The sequence below is a fragment of the Lampetra planeri genome, chromosome 65 (assembly GCF_965212315.1).
Source record: "Lampetra planeri chromosome 65, kcLamPlan1.2.h2, whole genome shotgun sequence".
Lineage (NCBI taxonomy): Eukaryota > Metazoa > Chordata > Hyperoartia > Petromyzontiformes > Petromyzontidae > Lampetra > Lampetra planeri.
This window is the reverse complement of record NC_136171.1, coordinates 2,444,221-2,462,660: the sequence shown is the minus strand read 5'-3', so window position 1 is coordinate 2,462,660 and position 18,440 is coordinate 2,444,221. Positions and strand designations below refer to the sequence as shown.

The 18,440-nt window shown below is 52.2% G+C and overlaps 1 protein-coding gene across 1 annotated transcript in view; it reads left to right on the top strand.

The window, feature by feature from the left end:
• The first annotated feature begins 459 nt into the window (after window positions 1–459).
• LOC144737200 (enteropeptidase-like) overlaps window positions 460–18,440 on the top strand; it is a 20,428-nt gene continuing 2,447 nt past the window's right edge. The window contains exons 1-10 of the mRNA XM_078619921.1: window positions 460–796; window positions 5,058–5,173; window positions 5,696–5,763; window positions 9,867–10,042; window positions 10,484–10,516; window positions 11,390–11,425; window positions 12,194–12,226; window positions 14,375–14,407; window positions 16,473–16,505; window positions 17,436–17,558. Coding sequence (XP_078476047.1) covers window positions 577–796; window positions 5,058–5,173; window positions 5,696–5,763; window positions 9,867–10,042; window positions 10,484–10,516; window positions 11,390–11,425; window positions 12,194–12,226; window positions 14,375–14,407; window positions 16,473–16,505; window positions 17,436–17,558 — 871 coding nt within the window. The 5' untranslated portion in view covers window positions 460–576. The remainder of the gene's footprint in view (window positions 797–5,057; window positions 5,174–5,695; window positions 5,764–9,866; window positions 10,043–10,483; window positions 10,517–11,389; window positions 11,426–12,193; window positions 12,227–14,374; window positions 14,408–16,472; window positions 16,506–17,435; window positions 17,559–18,440) is intronic.

Below are 18,440 nucleotides of genomic sequence, written 5' to 3'. Positions count from 1 at the left end.
GTGGGCGGGTGGGTTTGTGTGTTGGTTTGGTGGGTGGGTGGAGTGGTGGGTGGGTGGCTTCGTGTGTTGGTTGGGTGGCTGGCCAGTTGGGTGAGTGGGTGGGTTTGTGATTTGGTTTGGTGGATGGGTGGAGTGATGGGTGGATTTGTGTGTTGGTTTGGTGGATGGGTGGACAATTGTGTGGGTGGGTGGGTTTGTGTGTGGGTGGGTGGAGTGGTGGGTGGGTTTGTGAGTTGGTTTGGTGGGTGAGTGGAGTGGTGGGTGGGTGCGTGGCTTCGTGTGTTGGTTGGGTGGGTGGGTGACCAGGTGTGTGGGTGGGCGGGTGGTCGGGCATCGGGTGGGTGGCTAATGTCCAACAACGGGAGGGGGACGGAGGGGGTCGCGGTGATCGGGGGCGTCGTCGTCGTCGTCGTCGGCGTCGTCGGGGGGGGGCCGGAGGATAAATACCGTGGACCACCCGGCACCGACCGCTGCCGTGCTCTCGCTTGCAAAGCAACAGCACCGCCGCCCCGACTCCCAAGCGGCGCGAACGCGCTGACCCACCGACCGTCGCCAAGTCGCGCTTCGGAGCGAGCCATGGGTGGCGGGGAAGGCCGCAGCAGCAGCCGCAGCAGCAGCAGCAGCGATGGCGGGTCGAGTGAGCACGGTGCCGGGAAGAAGAAGAAGCAGCGACGCTCATGGAGCCGACTGGAGATCGCGCTGACGGTGACGGCCTCCCTGTTCGTGGTGGCCTGTGCCGCTCTCATCGCCGTCGCCTGGCTCGCCGTGGAGGACAGCAAACAGAGCGGCAGGACAGGTCACCGATTGCGCGTTTTCTAATCGGGCGGCGGCAGCGGCGGCGGTGCTGGCGCTCAGCGACGAATTGCCCAAGTTCTGCGGTCCTCTACGTATGCTGAGACGTTTATCGGCAATAACTCACGCGTGCGTGCGAGGGAGAAACACTCTATCCCGTACAGGTCGTGTCCATATCGTGGGACACCTTTTTTTGTCAGTATCGAAGTATAAAAAATTAAGTTGTTTAAACAGGAGCTGTGGTAAGATGTTCAAACACCAAGTAGATATTTTTTCTCAGGAATTAAGTTTGCATTAACCACACAGAGTGCTTGTTGTGAGCATGCAAACAAACATGCTCTGATAATATTTGCATTGTCTTTGAAACTGATTGGCCTACACCGGCGACAGCATATGTTATGGATATATTATAATATAAAATATATTATGCATATATTATAATACTACCCAGGAACAAACATTTTATTACATGGTGCTATCAGTTTCAAATACAATGCATGTATTATCCGAGCGTGTTTGTTTTGCATGTTCAGCACAAGTAAGCATGGATAATGCAGACTTGATCCCTTGCGAACGGCACCTATTTGGTATCTGAACATCTTATCGCAGCTCCTGTTTTATTGCCAGACAGGGTACAAAGCTATTCCGTTGTTTCAGACTTTGATACTGGCAAAAAGACAGGTGACCTGTGATACGGGATAGAGTGTTTCTCCCTCGCACGTACGCGCGAGTTATCTCTGAGTGCCCTGGTGTCCTCCCGCCGCGGTGGATATAAACACTCATGTGGCCGATAACATCTCAGTATATGTTGAGGACCGCAGAGCTTAGGCAATTAGTTGGTAGCGCCGGCTCCTCACTACGGCGTGGTTATGATGTTTTTTTAAAATCTCAATTCTGTAAAAAAAATGTTTACATTATTTATTGTTATCTGAAAAGGAGTGGGGGGGGGGGGGCAGATATTAATGTAGATAGCAGATTAAAACTTATTTACAAAAATAAGAAACGATTTAAATTTTAATGCCAGTTTTAAAATAAATATACTGTTGCTGTAATAACTTAATGTGTCATAACTTTTGGGCCACCCTGTACGAACAATAAAACCATATGAACAAATATATATTTTATTATATAATTGTTTTTATATTTTACTTTTATTAATTTAAATTTTAATTTTTTACCTACGTGACTTTACCGAAAAAAACCCCAAGAATATATAAATGCCATCGAAAGAATTTGAACAGTAACGATCCGTGGGTTCGTCAGTCTAGCGGCGGACCTGCCAGCCTGTGACCACTAGTCTCACGGAACTGTGGCAGCTTCACGTTTATCGCCACCGTAAAACACCTCGTGCATTGCGTTAAACGGCGAGCAGTTTAGATTTGTAGATAGCTAAGCGTTGAGATTTGTAGATAGCTAAGCGTTGAGATTTGTAGATGGCTAAGCATTGAGATTTGTAGATAGCTAAGCGTTGAGATTTGTAGATAGCTAAGCGTTGAGATTTGTAGATGGCTAAGCGTTGAGATTTGTAGATAGCTAAGCGTTGAGATTTGTAGATTGCTAAGCGTTGTGATTTGTAGATAGCTAAGCGTTGAGATTTGTAGATAGCTAAGCGTTGAGATTTGTAGATGGCTAAGCGTTGAGATTTGTAGATTGCTAAGCGTTGAGATTTGTAGATGGCTAAGCGTTGAGATTTGTAGATAGCTAAGCGTTGAGATTTGTAGATTGCTAAGCGTTGTGATTTGTAGATAGCTAAGTGTTGAGATTTGTAGATGGCTAAGCGTTGAGATTTGTAGATAGCTAAGCGTTGAGATTTGTAGATTGCTAAGCGTTCAGATTTGTAGATTGCTAAGCGTTCAGATTTGTAGATGGCTAAGCGTTGAGATTTGTAGATAGCTAAGCGTTGAGATTTGTAGATAGCTAAGCGTTGAGATTTGTAGATAGCTAAGCGTTGAGATTTGTAGACAGCTAAGAGTCCCACCTTTCGGAATGGTGCTCTTGTTATCCACTCACATTGCCCGGCATGGGTTCGATCTCCCAGGTTTCATGGAAGTCCTAAATCATTGAGGTATCCGTAGGGTAACATACGCCCGAACGATGATCCAATGTCAATGATAACACCGCTGGCGTGATTCTTGTTGTGTGTGTGTGTGTGGCCTTCATAAGAAAATATATACAGTGAGGGAAAAAAGTATTTGATCCCCTGCTGATTTTGTACGTTCAAATACTTATTTCCCTCATTAAAATGCAAATCAATTTATAACATTTTTTTTTTGACATGCGTTTTTCTGGATTTTGTTGTTGTTCTTCTGTCTCTCACTGTTCAAATAAACCTACCATTAAAATTATAGATTGATCATTTCTATGTCAGTGGGCAAACGTACAAAATCAGCAGGGAATCAAATGCTTTTTTCCCTCACTGTATAGTAGGCGACTTTGCTTCATAGCACAGAAAGAGGGGCCATTGAGCCTTTGCCTGCGAAAGGTCACCTATGATATATTCTTCATGTGCCCTGACAAAGGGTCGTTGCCCAGAACGTCACCCCACGATGCTAATGACACGAGAGTTTTTTTTAATCCCTCGGGTTAGATCGCGTGAATATCGACGCGTCACTTAAACCCGCCGCCACCCGACATAGCCACTCAGTAAAAGGTTTGCCGTGTTCTGTTCACGTGACAAAAGCCCCTTACTGACTGACCGTGTGGTCGGGTGGTGGCGGGTTTTAACGACTCGTTCATATTCGCGCGATCCTTTACCCGAGCAACCCCATAATTTACACTTTGAGACCTCCTTTACCAGTGGCAAAATATAGTAGTAGGTTTTTACCCTTTAAACTGGTACAAAACTGACACCTTTATACAAGGCATCATGTTTGCAATAACCGCAACACAAGCAGTCAAAATGCAATCAAAAAGAAACAACTCTGATAATGGTAATGATATGCACTGTCCTTGAAGTTGATTGGTCCACACCCGAGACAGCTTTCCTTAGAGCCTAGTCTCCATTTGTGTTGGACCAGATGACGCCAACAGGCCTTTTGTTTCTTTTTGTTTGCATTTTGACTGCTTGTGTTGCGGTTATTGCAAACATGATGCCTTGTATAAAGGTGTCAGTTTTGTACCAGTTTAAAGGGTAAAAACCTACTACTATAACCCCATAATTGCGGACGCGGTTAACGCCGCGTCCTCGTCGTTGGCCGGGCTCGCGCACCACTCGCAACGGAGGCGCAGCACCAACCAGATGTTGGCGTTGCGTCAACAGATCTCGCACGCGGAGCCGGCGTAGAGCCCTGCAAGCCTGACTCGGCCGATGAGAACGCCGATTGTCAAAACCAGCCAGTTCACCGGCATCGATTGAAGTGACGCGTAAACTCTGCCGCTGATGAGACGCCCGGATGTCTAAGCTGGCTCCAGGAGGTTTTTTGCTTGCGCTGAGACACCGATGCCACTTAAGCGATTCGCTCCCAGAAGGCCATGCGTGGCTGACGGGATGTGTTCAAACTAATGTAAATACTTGTTGTATGGAGGGACGCCTACGAGCAGGAGCAGGTGGTGAAGCAGGAGGAGGTGGAGGAACAGGAGGAGGTAGAGGAGGAGGAGGATTAAGACGAGCAGGTGGAGGAGGCATTGGATGAGGAGGAGCAGTAGGAGGAGGAGGCAGAGGTCGCAACCGGGTACCCGATACCCGTACCCTACCCGATACCCAGCTACCCGTACCCGGCCGGGTACGGGTAGCCGGGTACCCGTTTGCAACCCTGGTGCGGCCGGGTACGGGTAGGCCGTGAGTCACTGGTAAGTAACTGTTTGTCACTCATTTCCCAACGTCTTGTCTCTTCTCACAATTCAAGTTTCTAGAATCAACCCACCCGCGCCTGCAACATGGCTTCATCCCAGAGGTCGCAATCAGGTACCCGATACCCGTACCCTACCCGTACCCGGCCGGGTACGGGTAGGGTACGGGTACGGCCGGGTACGGATATGGGTACCCGTTTGCTACCCTGGTGCGGCCGGGTATGGGTACGGGTAAGGAATCAAAACCCGTTTGCGACCTCTAGCAGGAGGATGGAGAGGAGCAGGGTGAGGAGCAAGAGGAGGAAAGCAGTAGGAGCAAGCGGATGAGCATGTGGAGGAAGTGGAGGTGAAGTAGGAAGCGAAGAGGGAGGGGGTGGAGTAGGAGGAGGAGGATGAGGAGCAAGGGGAGGAGGTGGAGAATGAGGAGGAGGAGAAGATGGAGCCCACTGGTTGACTCCGTTCTGTGCGCCCCGCAGAGAGGACTGAGCTGTCTGGCAACATGAAGATCGTCACTGGAGCCGAGTTCACGCCGGCGCTCCTCGACCGCGAGTCGGCCGAGTTCAAGACGCTCGCCTTCGACTTCGAGAAAACGGTCGCGCACCCCGGGGTCACGCACGGGGTCACACACGGGGTCACGCACGGGGTCACGCACGGGGTCACGCACGGGGTCACACACGGGGTCATGCACGGGGTCACGCACGGGTCAGACACGGGGTCACGCACGGGGTAACGCACGGGGTCAGACACGGGGTCACACACGGGGTTGCACAGGGATAAACTGGGTTGCCCATAGACTAGCTTAGGACGCATAGACTCACATAGAGACCCATCAACTCACATAGAGACTCATAGACTCACATAGAGACCCATGAGCTCCAATAGAGACCCATAGACTCACATCGAGACCCATGGATTCACATAGAGACTCATAGACTCACACATATACCCATAAACTCACGTAGAGACCCATAAACTCACATAGTGACTCATAGACTCACATAGAGACTCATAGATCTCACACAGAGACCAATAGACTCGCATAAAGACCTGTGGACTCACGTGAAAATCGCCCCTCCCCCACCTGCCCACCCCCTACCCCCGGTTCCTCTTTCAGATCAACGACGTCTATTCCGCCAGCGCCATGAAGAATGACTACATCAGCTGCAAGGTGCTGACGTTCAGGTGAGCGGGGGCCCGCAGAACAACGGGACCAAAGTGCGGGCCAAACGATCCTTGCCCCTTGAGTTGGGGGCAGTTCACCAGCCACGTGTTGGTTCAGGGCAAAGCCAGGCCCGACGCTGGCGACCACTTTGCTGAAATGCCGACGCTTGCGTAACGGTGCCCACGGCATCGGCATTCGCTAGCCCCTACACGCTGACCGGGAGAAACGCCGAGGCGTGAAGGGAGGGAGATCGGTGGCTGGAAATGAGGAAACACTGACGAGGGGAGGGAATCGGTAAAGGGGGGCTGTGGGGATGAGAGAGAGACATCGACAGGAGTCATGGGAGAGGAGAGAGATGTGGATGAAGGAGGGAGCTGTGGATGATGGAGGGAGCTGTGGAAGAAGGAGGGAGCTGTGGATGAAGGAGAGAGGTGAGGATGAAGGAGGGAGCTGAGGATGAAGGAGCAAGCTGTGGATGAAGGAGGGAGCTGTGGATGAAGGAGAAAGCTGTGGATGAAGGAGGGAGGCTGTGGATGAAGGAGAGAGTTGTGGATGAAGGAGGGATCTGTGGATGAAGGAGAGAGCTGTGGATGAAGGAGAGAGCTGTGGATGAAGGAGGGAGCTGTGGATGAAGGAGGGAGCTGTGGATGAAGGAGGGAGCTGTGGATGAAGGAGGGAGCTGTGGATGAAGGAGGGAGCTGTGGGTGAAGGAGGGAGCTGTGGATGAAGGAGGGAGCTGTGGATGATGGAGGGAGCTGTGGATGAAGGAGAGAGCTATGGATGAAGGAGGGAGCTGTGGATGATGGAGGGAGCTGTGGATGATGGAGGGAGCTGTGGATGAAGGAGGGAGCTGTGGATGAAGGAGGGAGCTGTGGATGAAGGAGAGAGCTGTGGATGAAGGAGGGAGCTGTGGATGATGGAGGGAGCTGTGGATGATGGAGGGAGCTGTGGATGAAGGAGAGAGCTGTGGATGAAGGAGGGAGCTGTGGATGAAGGAGGGAGCTGTGGATGAAGGAGAGAGCTGTGGATGATGGAGGGAGCTGTGGATGAAGGAGGGAGCTGTGGATGAAGGAGAGAGCTGTGGATGATGGAGGGAGCTGTGGATGAAGGAGGGAGCTGTGGATGAAGGAGAGAGCTGTGGATGAAGGAGGGAGCTGTGGATGAAGGAGGGAGCTGTGGATGAAGGAGAGAGCTGTGGATGAAGGAGGGAGCTGTGGATGATGGAGGGAGCTGTGGATGAAGGAGAGAGCTGTGGATGATGGAGGGAGCTGTGGATGAAGGAGGGAGCTGTGGATGAAGGAGAGAGCTGTGGATGAAGGAGGGAGCTGTGGATGAAGGAGGGAGCTGTGGATGATGGAGGGAGCTGTGGATGATGGAGGGAGCTGTGGATGATGGAGGGAGCTGTGGATGAAGGAGGGAGCTGTGGATGAAGGAGAGAGCTATGGATGAAGGAGGGAGCTGTGGATGATGGAGGGAGCTGTGGATGATGGAGGGAGCTGTGGATGAAGGAGGGAGCTGTGGATGAAGGAGAGAGCTATGGATGAAGGAGGGAGCTGTGGATGATGGAGGGAGCTGTGGATGATGGAGGGAGCTGTGGATGATGGAGGGAGCTGTGGATGAAGGAGGGAGCTGTGGATGAAGGAGAGAGCTGTGGATGAAGGAGGGAGCTGTGGATGAAGGAGGGAGCTGTGGATGATGGAGGGAGCTGTGGATGATGGAGGGAGCTGTGGATGATGGAGGGAGCTGTGGATGAAGGAGGGAGCTGTGGATGAAGGAGAGAGCTGTGGATGAAGGAGAGAGCTGTGGATGAAGGAGGGAGCTGTGGATGATGGAGGGAGCTGTGGATGAAGGAGGGAGCTGTGGATGAAGGAGAGAGCTGTGGATGAAGGAGGGAGCTGTGGATGATGGAGGGAGCTGTGGATGAAGGAGGGAGCTGTGGATGATGGAGGGAGCTGTGGATGAAGGAGGGAGCTGTGGATGAAGGAGGGAGCTGTGGATGATGGAGGGAGCTGTGGATGAAGGAGGGAGCTGTGGATGAAGGAGGGAGCTGTGGATGAAGGAGGGAGCTGTGGATGTAGCTGTAGATGAAGAAGGGACCTCTGGATGAAGGAGGGAGCTGTGGATGAAGGAGAGAGTTGTGGATGAAGGAGGGAGCTGTGGATGAAGGAGGGAGCTGAGGATGAAGGAGGGAGCTGAGGATGAAGGAGGGAGCTGTGGATGAAGGAGGGAGCTGTGGATGAAGGAGGGAGCTGTGGGTGAAGGAGGGAGCTGTGGATGAAGGAGGGAGCTGTGGATGAAGGAGGGAGCTGTGGATGAAGGAGGGAGCTGTGGATGAAGAAGGGAGCTGTAAGTGATGCTGTAGACGAAGGAGGGAGGTGTGAATGAAGGAGAGTTGTCTATGAAGGAGGGAGCTGTGGATGAAAGAGGGAGCTGTGGATGAAGGAGGGAGCTGTGGATGATCCTGTAGATGAAGGAGGGAGGTGTGAATGAAGGAGAGCTGTGGATGAAGGAGGGAGCTGAGGATGGAGGAGAGAGCTGTGGATGAAGGAGGGAGCTGTGGATGAAGAAGGGAGCTGTGGATGAAGGAGGGAGCTGTGTGTGTGAAGAAGTGGGAACGAAAGGACTCAAAGTCTCACCTGTCCCCGCGTGTTTGTGACGAGTGTTCGCGAGGCTCGCTTTGAACCGATGCCACTGGAAACAGGGGTGAGATGCCCTCCCGGAATTTCGTACGGCTTGTAGGATGTGTAAAAATCCCGTTTTCTTTACGTGGAGAGATACACATGGTGCTGAGCGTTACTTTAGTGGCCCGTGGAAGCAAAGACAAACAGGAGGGTGCCAGCCGGACTGCGAGCCGGAATCACCACCAGTTGTCCAAGCTCTACAGCCCCCTCGATATTGAGACATTCCCAGCCAATGAATGAGTGTCTATGCATGTAGGGGGGGGGGGGGGGACCGGAGCACCCGGAGACAACCCGCGTGTGTCAGGGGGCAATGCATTTATTGCATACAGATGGAACAGATGGAGATTAGTCCGCCTTCTCCTGGCAGAGACAGGGGTACGACTCCTACCCACTGGTAGAATGGAGTGTGGAACAAACGGAGATTGCTCCACACACTTTGCGATCCGCCAACCCTCGCAGCCGTCGCTGCTGCCGCAACACACGGTGCTAGTTTATCGGCGTAGCCGCCACAACCACCACCACCACCACCGACACCGAATCTGCGATGCCCTGGCGCGAACGGCGCTCGATCAACAACACATCAATGTCATTCCTACCGTCACGATTCATTTATTTACCATTCATCGTCATTATGAATACCGTGTGTATTTTAGTCGTACTATTGTTGCGCTCGTTTACAACGGAAAGCCTCGCTAGGCCTCATGACCCTTTGCCAGGGAGGGTTGCTGCCAAGTTTTCGTAGGTGGTAGTAGTGGGGGGCCACGGGGGGGGGGGGGGGGTGATGTTGTTGATGTTGTTGTTGTTGCTGCCGCGCCTCGATTCAATGGCCGACCGCTCCGTAACCTTGATTTGAAGCTTTCGTGACTGCAGGAATCCATACTCTTTGGTTCTTTCAGTAAAGTCACGTAGGTAGAAATGAAATAAAATTAAACAATTTCGATTTAAAGCTTTCGTGACTGCAGGGATTCATCTTCTTTGTTCTTACGGTAAAGTCACGTAGAAGGGAAATAATAAAAGAATAAAATAAAACATTATAAAATAATTATCACGACGTTTCGGCCACAACGCAAGCAGCCGTCCTCAGGTGAAGAACAGGTCTGTCAGAAAGACAGCGTCTGAATGAAACACCACCAGGCTTGGCAGCGTATATTTAAGCTGGGTTAGAGGGGGAAGAGCGCCTTGACAAAAGAATTTGCATATCAAGAGGAATTTAGCATATTTACCTGAGGACGGCTCTTTGCGTTGTGGCCGAAACGTCGTGAGAATTATTTTATTATGTTTTATTTTCATTATTTTATTATTTCCCTTCTACGTGACTTTTCCCGAAAGAACCAAGAAGAAAAATGAAACGAATCACGACGTTTCGATCGCAACACAAGCAATCGTCGTCAGGTGGGGCAACCACAGCAAGAAACAACCGCTAACCTCGCGTTCCGCGGCAGGTCGGGCAGCGTGTCCACCTCCTTCGGGCTCGAGTTCTTCTCCGGGTCCTCCGTGCAATCGGTGGTGGACGAGGCGCTGGCGACGCTCAAGGAGGCCATCGTGCCCCTGGGCGGCGGGTCCACGGATGGCCGGCTGGGACGCTTCACGGTCGACTTGGCGAGCGTGGGCGTCAGCGGTGAGGACCGTCGCTCCGGAACCCACGTGCTCGTCGCGCGCTTTCATCCGTAGATGGAGGTCGCGGGCCCTTGTTTGAGGTCACGGTGCCGTGACCTCTTATTTAAGGTCACGGCGGCGTGACCTCTTGTTTGAGGTCATGGCGCCGTGACCTCTTGTTTAAGGTCATGGCACCGTGACCTCTTATTTAAGGTCACGGCAGCGTGACCTCTTATTTAAGGTCAAGGCACCGTGACCTCTTATTTAAAGTCACGGCGGCGTGACCTCTTATTTAAGGTCATGGCTCCGTGACCTCTTATCCAAGGTCACGGCACCGTGACCTCTTTAGGACGACGACGTTGACGACGATGCATATGTTGATGACGACGATGACGACGATGACGCGGATGTTGACGATGACGACGACGACTGACCGCATTGCGTCTCTCTCGCCCCTCTCCAGGTGTGAAGCCCACGGAGCCCGGGAAACCGCCAGGTGAGAAGCGGATATAGCGCAGCAGCAGCGGATAGAGCACAGCAGCGCGTGGTGACGTTGATTGTAAATGTGGAGGGGAAAACCCGGAGGACTCGGAGAAAAATCCACGCGACCACGGGGAGAGAGAGACACGCAAACACCAAATATACAGCAGCAGGCGTCAGGGTCGGGATCGAACCCACGACCTCCTGTAGACCAGGCGAGGTAGTTAACATCTCATAGCCACCGTGATGATGATGAGAGAGACGCAAAATTCAACTTCAAATATACAGCAGCAGGCGTCAGGGTCAGGATCGAACCCACGGCCTCCTGTAGACCAGGCGAGGTAGTTAACATCTCCTAGCCACCGTGATGATGATGAGAGAGAAACACGCAAACTCCAAATAAACGCCTGCTTACACAACGTGGACTTGAACTCACACACCGCCGCATCAACCAACCCGTTTACCCACTCGCCCGTCTCACCCACCCGCTTAGTCAATCAATTGTTCACCCACGAATTCACTCGCTTGAAGAAGGAGGGACCTCAGGGGTAGCTCTTTCATATCCGCTTCCGCGGGCCGTTCTGAGCCAACCAGTGTCGCTTGAAGAAGAAGGGGGTGGTCTCAGAGGTAGCTTTTTGATATCCACTTCCGCGGGTTTCGTTCTGAGCGAACCAGTGTCACTTGAAGAAGATGGGGGGTGGGGTCTCAGAGGTAACTCTTTGATATCCACTTTCGCTGGTTCAGAGGTAGCGTGCGTCGGAAGTGACGAAGACGTCCACGTTTTTTTCTCTCCTTCAAAGTGGAGAGAGTGGAGTTCGTTGCGGTGGCAAATTGACCGAAGTTGACTTTGTCCCCCCCCCCACCACCCCCCATCTCGCTTTGCGTGCAGGAGAAACGAGCACTCCCAAAACAACAACTCAGCCAGGTAAGGCGATCATCTGTACCTGCCCTCCCCCCACACAACACCGCTCTCGCGCGTGCGCGTGTGTGTGTGTCATGTGTGTACGCGTGTGTGTGTCAGGTGTGTACGTGTGTGAACACGTGTGTACGTGTGTACGTGTGTGTGTGTGTCATGTGTGTACACGTGTGTGTGTGGGTGTCATGTGTACACGTGTATGTGTGTGTCATGTGTGTACGTGTGTGAACACGTGTGTACGTGTGTGAACGTGTGTGTGTGTCATGTGTGTGCACGCGTGTGTGCGTTTGGGGAGCGGTGGTGCAGCTGTCAGCGCGCTGCGCTACGAACCGGTCCCTGGGCCTCCCCTAGGTCGACTCAGCCTCAAATGAGTACCTGGCGCGGTGTGTAGTAAACATCGCCACTGGGGAGACAAAGGCGGCCGGGCGTGGTTGCTGGCCACCCACCCCCTCGTGTACCATTAACAGCGCTTGCCCCAACAGTCTGTTGAGGCTATACGGGGGATCTTTGTCTTTGTGTGTACACGTGTGTGTGTGTGTGGGGAGCGGTGGTGCAGCGGTTAGCGCTGCCGCGCTACGAACCCACCGACCCGAGTTCGATTCCCGCTCACGCCCAACGCCAACTGGTCCTGCTCCTGGGCCCTCCCCTAGGTCGACTCAGCCTCAAAACGAGCACCCGGCGCGGTGTGCGGTAAACATCGCCACCGGGGGAGAAAGGCGGTCGGGGCGTGGCGCTGCGATGTTGACGTTGGGTTGTTTGTGTGTCCCTGGCGTGCAGGCAAAACGACCACCACCAAACAACCCCCAACAGGTGAGCCACGATCCAAAAACAAACAAACAACAAACAAACAACAACAATAACAACGTAGTAGTAGGTTTTTACCCTTTAAACTGGTACAAAACTGGCACCTTTATACGAGGCATCATGTTTGCAATAACCGCAACACAAGCAGTCAAAATGCAAACAAAAAGAAACAACTCTGATGATGATAATGATATGCACTGTCCTTGAAGTTGATTGGTCTACACCCGAGACAGCTTTCCTTAGAGCCTAGTCTCCATTGGTGTTGGACCAGATATTGCAAACATGATGCCTTGTATAAAGGTGTTAGTTTTGTACCAGTTTAAAGGGTAAAAACCTACTACTATATTTTGCCACTGGTAAAGGAGGTCTCATAGTGTAAATGCTTACCCCGAGCTCTCAATACTCTGATAGTGCACTGTTTTTGAGTTGTACGCCTTTTGGCGTCATCTGGTCCAACACCAATGGAGACTCGGCTCTAAGAAAAGCTGTCTCGGGTGTGGACCAATCGACTTCAAGGACAATGCATATCATTATCATCATCAGAGTTGTTTCTTTTTGTTTGCATTTTGACTGCTTGTGTTGTGGTTATTGCAAACATGATGCCTTGTATAAAGGTGTCAGTTTTGTACCAGTTTAAAGGGTAAAAACCTACTACTATATTTTGCCACTGGTAAAGGAGATGTCTCATAGTGTAAACAATAACAACAACAACAATAACAACAATACCATCACCGGCTCCTGGAGAATGGCATTGTGGTTCCGTTGTGCCCGGGCGACCGTTGCAAAATGATGATTTGCTCGAGGCAGCCGATGCAGTGATGGGCAATTGCAGGAGCGGTATCCTTCTAAATTGGGACTCATTAGTGCAGCGTGGGTCACCAAATGCCAAGGCCCTGCCCCTGGGATGCGTGCCTAGCAAAGGTGGCCAGGGCGTGCGTGGTTGCTGGACATCCACTCACCCACTCACTCACCCACCCACTCACCCACTCAGCCACTCACCCACTCAGCCACTCACCCACCAACCCACCCACTCACCCACCCACCCACTCAACCACCCACCCACTCACCCACTCACCTACCCACTCACCCACCCACCCACCTATCCACTCACCCACTCACCCACTCACCCACCCACTCACCCACTTACCCACCCACTCACCCACCCACTCACTCCCCACCTACTCACCCACCCACCCACTCACCCACCCACCCACCCACTCACCCACTCACCCACTCACTCACCCACCCACTCACCCACTCACCCACCCACTCACCCACTCACCCACCCCCTCGTGTTGCCACAGTGCCGGCCGTCGTACGTGCTGCTGCTACCCGCTACGAACAGCACTTGACCCCAACAGGCTGTTAGTTCGATCTCACAGACGAATCCGTAGATACGACACGCGGAAACAAGATTATTATTGCTGTTGATTCAATAGCATTGCTATTATAGCAGAAGGGAGTCGATTGTTCGATTGTGTGTGTCTAGGTTGTTGTCCTTCCCCTGCACCTCCCGATTAGCACGGTTGGCTACGTACGATGCAGAAGAAGCTCAACACCACACACACATACACACACACACATACACACACACACATACACACACATACACATACACACACAGACACACAGACACGCACACACACACAGACACACACAGAGACACACACACACATACACAGAGATACACACACACACAGACACACACAGACACACACAGAGACACACACACATACACAGAGATACACACACATACACAGAGATACACACAGACACACAGAGACACACACCGACACACACAGACACACACACACAGACACACAGAGATACATACACACACAGAGAGACCCACACACAGAGACACACACACAGACACACAGACACAGACACACACACACACAGACACACCGACACACACAGACACACACCGACACGCACAGACACACACACACACAGACACACAGAGATACACACACACACACACAGACATACGTCATGATGCCACGAAAGCCTCGCGGGCTATGCCCGCTATTGGGAAGTGCGACGGATTGTTGTTGTGGTTATTGTTGTTGTGTTATTGTTGTTGTTATTGTTGTTGTTTTGTGCCAGCGCTTCGGAATTGACGTTGGGTTATTTGTATCCCTCGGCTCGCAGGCAAACCGACAACCCCCAAAGAACCCTCGACAGGTGAGTCACGATCCAAATACCAACAAACTCACCCACCCACCCACCCACTCACCCTCTCACCCACCCACCCACCCACTCACCCACTCAACCACCCACTCACCCACCCATCCACCCACCCACCCACTCACCCACTCACCCACTCACTCACCCACTCACCCACTCACCCACCCACTCACCCACTTACCCACCCACTCACCCACTCACTCACTCACCCACCCAATCACCCACTCACCCACCCACTCATCCACCCACCCACTCACTCACTCACCCACCCACTCACCCACTCACCCATTCATTCACTCACCCACCCACTCACCCACCCACTCACCCACCCACTCAGCCACCCACTCACCCACCCACTCACCCACCCACTCAGCCACCCACCCACCCACTCACCCACCCACTCACCCACCCACCCACTCGCCCACCCACCCACCCACTCGCCCACCCACCCACTCGCCCACTCACTCACCCACCCACTCACCCACTCACTCACTCACTATGTAGTGTGCGAAAGAAGCTCAACACCACACACACACACAGACACACACATACACACACACAGACACACACACAGACATACATACACACAGACACACACACAGATACACATAGACACACACAAACACACACACACAGACACACACTCACAGACACACATAGACACACACAGACACACACTCACAGGCACAACAACAACAACAACCGCCATTCGCCACTAAGTGGCGGTGACGTCACCACGACGCTTGTGCCAGGCCATGTGCACCTTGAGGCCACGTGAAGTGTCGAACGCCCGCTGGCAGGAGGTCACGGGGCAGACCCAGGTGCCACGGGTCGACTGACCGAGATGACCGAGATGACTGGCTGATGCACCACCTGTGCCCCCTACTGTGCCAACTTGCTGTGCTTTAGCCACCCGGCGCTCCGCTCGTTGTTGTGAGCGTCGCTCCTCCGCCCTCCGCTGTTGTTGCTGGAGGGCGACTGCCTCCAACTGCCCAGTAGCGTCCTTCACGAGCCTCCTCCACTGAGGCCGATCTTGACACCGCTGGTACCAGTCATCGGCAAGTCCACTCAGCTCCACGTCCTCCTGTACCACATCACTCCATCTCTTCTCTAGCCCGTGCCGCGCCCGTTTAGCCCCCTCGATCCGGCCGAACAAAAGCTGTTTAGGCATGCGGTGGCTGGGCATGCGGGCTACATGACCCAGCCAACGCAGCCTTGCCTGCCGGAGGAGCTCACTGATGGGACTTTGCCCAGATCTTTCAAGGACTTGTGAGCTCCTCACACAATCCAGCCTGGTTAAACCCAGGATGGATCGTAGGCAGGCCAGCCTAAATGTTTCCAACCGGCGAAGATGCTCCACTAGGGGGGTCCACGTTTCGCAAGCATAGAGAAGGGAGGGAATGACCGTGGCCGAGAAGACCTGAAGCTTTGTGCGGAGCGACAGACCAGGTAGCTTCCACACAGCGTTACGCAACCGATGAAAAGATATTGCCGCTCGACTGATTCGGAGTGAGACCTCTGCTGATAAACTGGAGCCGGTCATGAGCACACTGCCCAGGTATGGGAAACTCTCTACTCTCTCCACAACTGCCCCATCACCGATTGGGAGTTGTGGGGGCGGAGTGCCCGATGGTACAAAATACCCAGGCAGGTGCTTAGTTTTGGTGGGGCTGATGGTAAGGCCCCACCTCTTAGTGGCACGCTCCAGTCTCAGCAGCAGCGTCTCCAACTCCTCTTCTTCTCACAGGCACACACACACAGACACACACACACACAGACACACACAGACACACACACTCACAGACACACACAGACACACAGACACACAGACACACACACAGACACACACATACACAGACACACACACAGACACACACACACAGACACACACAGACACACACACAGACATGCGTCAGGATGCCACGCAAGCCTAGTGGGCTATGCCCGCTCGTGGGAAGTGCGACAGGTTGTTGTTGTGGTTGTTGTTGTTGTTATTGTTGTTGTTGTTTTGTGCCAGCGCTTCGGAATTGACGTTGGGTTATTTGTGTCCCTCGGCTCGCAGGCAAAACGACAACCACCAAAGAACCCCCGACAGGTGAGCCACGATCCACAACAACAATAACAACAAACAACAACAACAACAACAATGCACTCACCGATTCCCGAAGAACTGCATTGTGGTCCCGTTGTGCCCGGGTGACCGGTGCAAATGTTGAATTGCTCGAAGCAGCGGATGCAGTGATGGGCAATTGCAGGAGTGGTATCCTTCTAAATTGGGACTCATCAGTGCAGCGTGGGTCACCAAATGCCAAGGCCCTGCCCCTGGGATTCGTGCCTAGCAAAGGTGGCCAGGGCGTGTGTGGTTGCTGGCCACCCACCCACCCACCAACTCACCCACCTACTCAGCCACCCACCCACTCACCCACTCACCCACCCACTCACTCACCCACCCACTCACTCACCCACCCACCCACTCACTCACTCACTCACCCACCCACTCACCCACCCATCCACCAACTCACCCACCCACTCAGCCACCCACCCACTCACTCACCCACTCACCCACCCACCCACTCACTCACTCACTCACCCACCCACTCACCCACCCACCTACCTACTGACCCACTCACCCACTCACCCACTCACCGACTCACCCACTCACCCACCCACCCACTCACCCACCCACCACCTCGTGTTGCCACAGTGCCGTCCTTCATAGGGGGTGTTGCTACTCGCTAACAGCACTTGCCCCAGCAGTCCGTTGAAGGCTATGCGGAGGACCTTTGTCTTTGGTCGTGTGCCCTCACAGCCTTAACAGTTGCTCGCTAACAACCCGCAAATGGTCGCAACGCTTAAATCTCCATGAAACATATCTAGAACGTGCAATCATCGTCATCATGATCAGGGGATCAGCACGCAAAAATAACAAGAATTCGGAAAAAAAACCAAAAACCAGGCACTTGCCCCACCAGTCTGCCGAGGCTATACCGGGGGAACCTTTGCCTCTGTGCGTGTCTCTCTGCAGACGTGTGCTCGCTGGGCCAGAAGCAGTGCCACAACAGCAGCACGGCGTGTGTCTACGAGGAGCTCTTCTGCGACGGGAACGTGGACTGCTCAGAGGGCTCCGACGAAACGCCCACGGACTGCGGTACGCGCACGGACACACGTGGCACACGAAAGAACCATCGGATGTGAATCCCTGCTAGTCGCGAAAGTTGTTGCGAGTCAGTGGCTGCTTTAGTGTTAAAATACGGTGCTGTATTTTCATGATAGTGTGTTTATAATATCATTTGATGTAGATATCCACATTGATTGAATATTTTTCTTCCGCAGTTTTTATTGAATACGCAATATTTGATATCTCAAAAACCTGATGTGATAGACGAAAACTGATTTGGAATCGGCACCCCAAAATTACCTTAAAACCGTTGGAATACTTTATGCCAGAAAAAGTGTGTTGACCAGTGTTATTTGCCACTTCCGTCAGCGCCTCTTCCCCGCATTTGTCTCAGTCACGGTGTTGGTAAGCCCACAAGCTGCTAACCGCTAGTAGCCCAAAATGAGTTAAAAAACAAAGGTCTCTGAAGAGTTCTTCTTGGTTCTTTCGGTAAAGGCACGTAGAAGGGAAATAATAATAAAGTAATAAAATAATAAAACATTATAAAATACACACTCTTAGTTTTTTCGGTAAAGTCACGTAGGTAAAAAAAATTAAATTAAAATTAATAAAAGTGATAATAAAAATAAAAGAATACATTTCTATTATTAATTTTATAAATTTTAATTTCATTTTTTTTACCGGCGTGACTTTACCGAAAAACACTAAGGGCATGAATCCTTGCAAGTCACGAAAGCTTCAAATCTAGAAATAATAAAATACAATTCTCACGACGTTTCGGCCACAACGCAAACAGCCGTCCTCAGGTGAAGAACAGCGTCTGTCGGAGAGACAGCGTCTGAATGTCAAAGTCATCGGTTTATTGTTTTTCTTGTTGTTCTTGTTGTTGTTGTTGTTGTTGTTGTTCTCCGT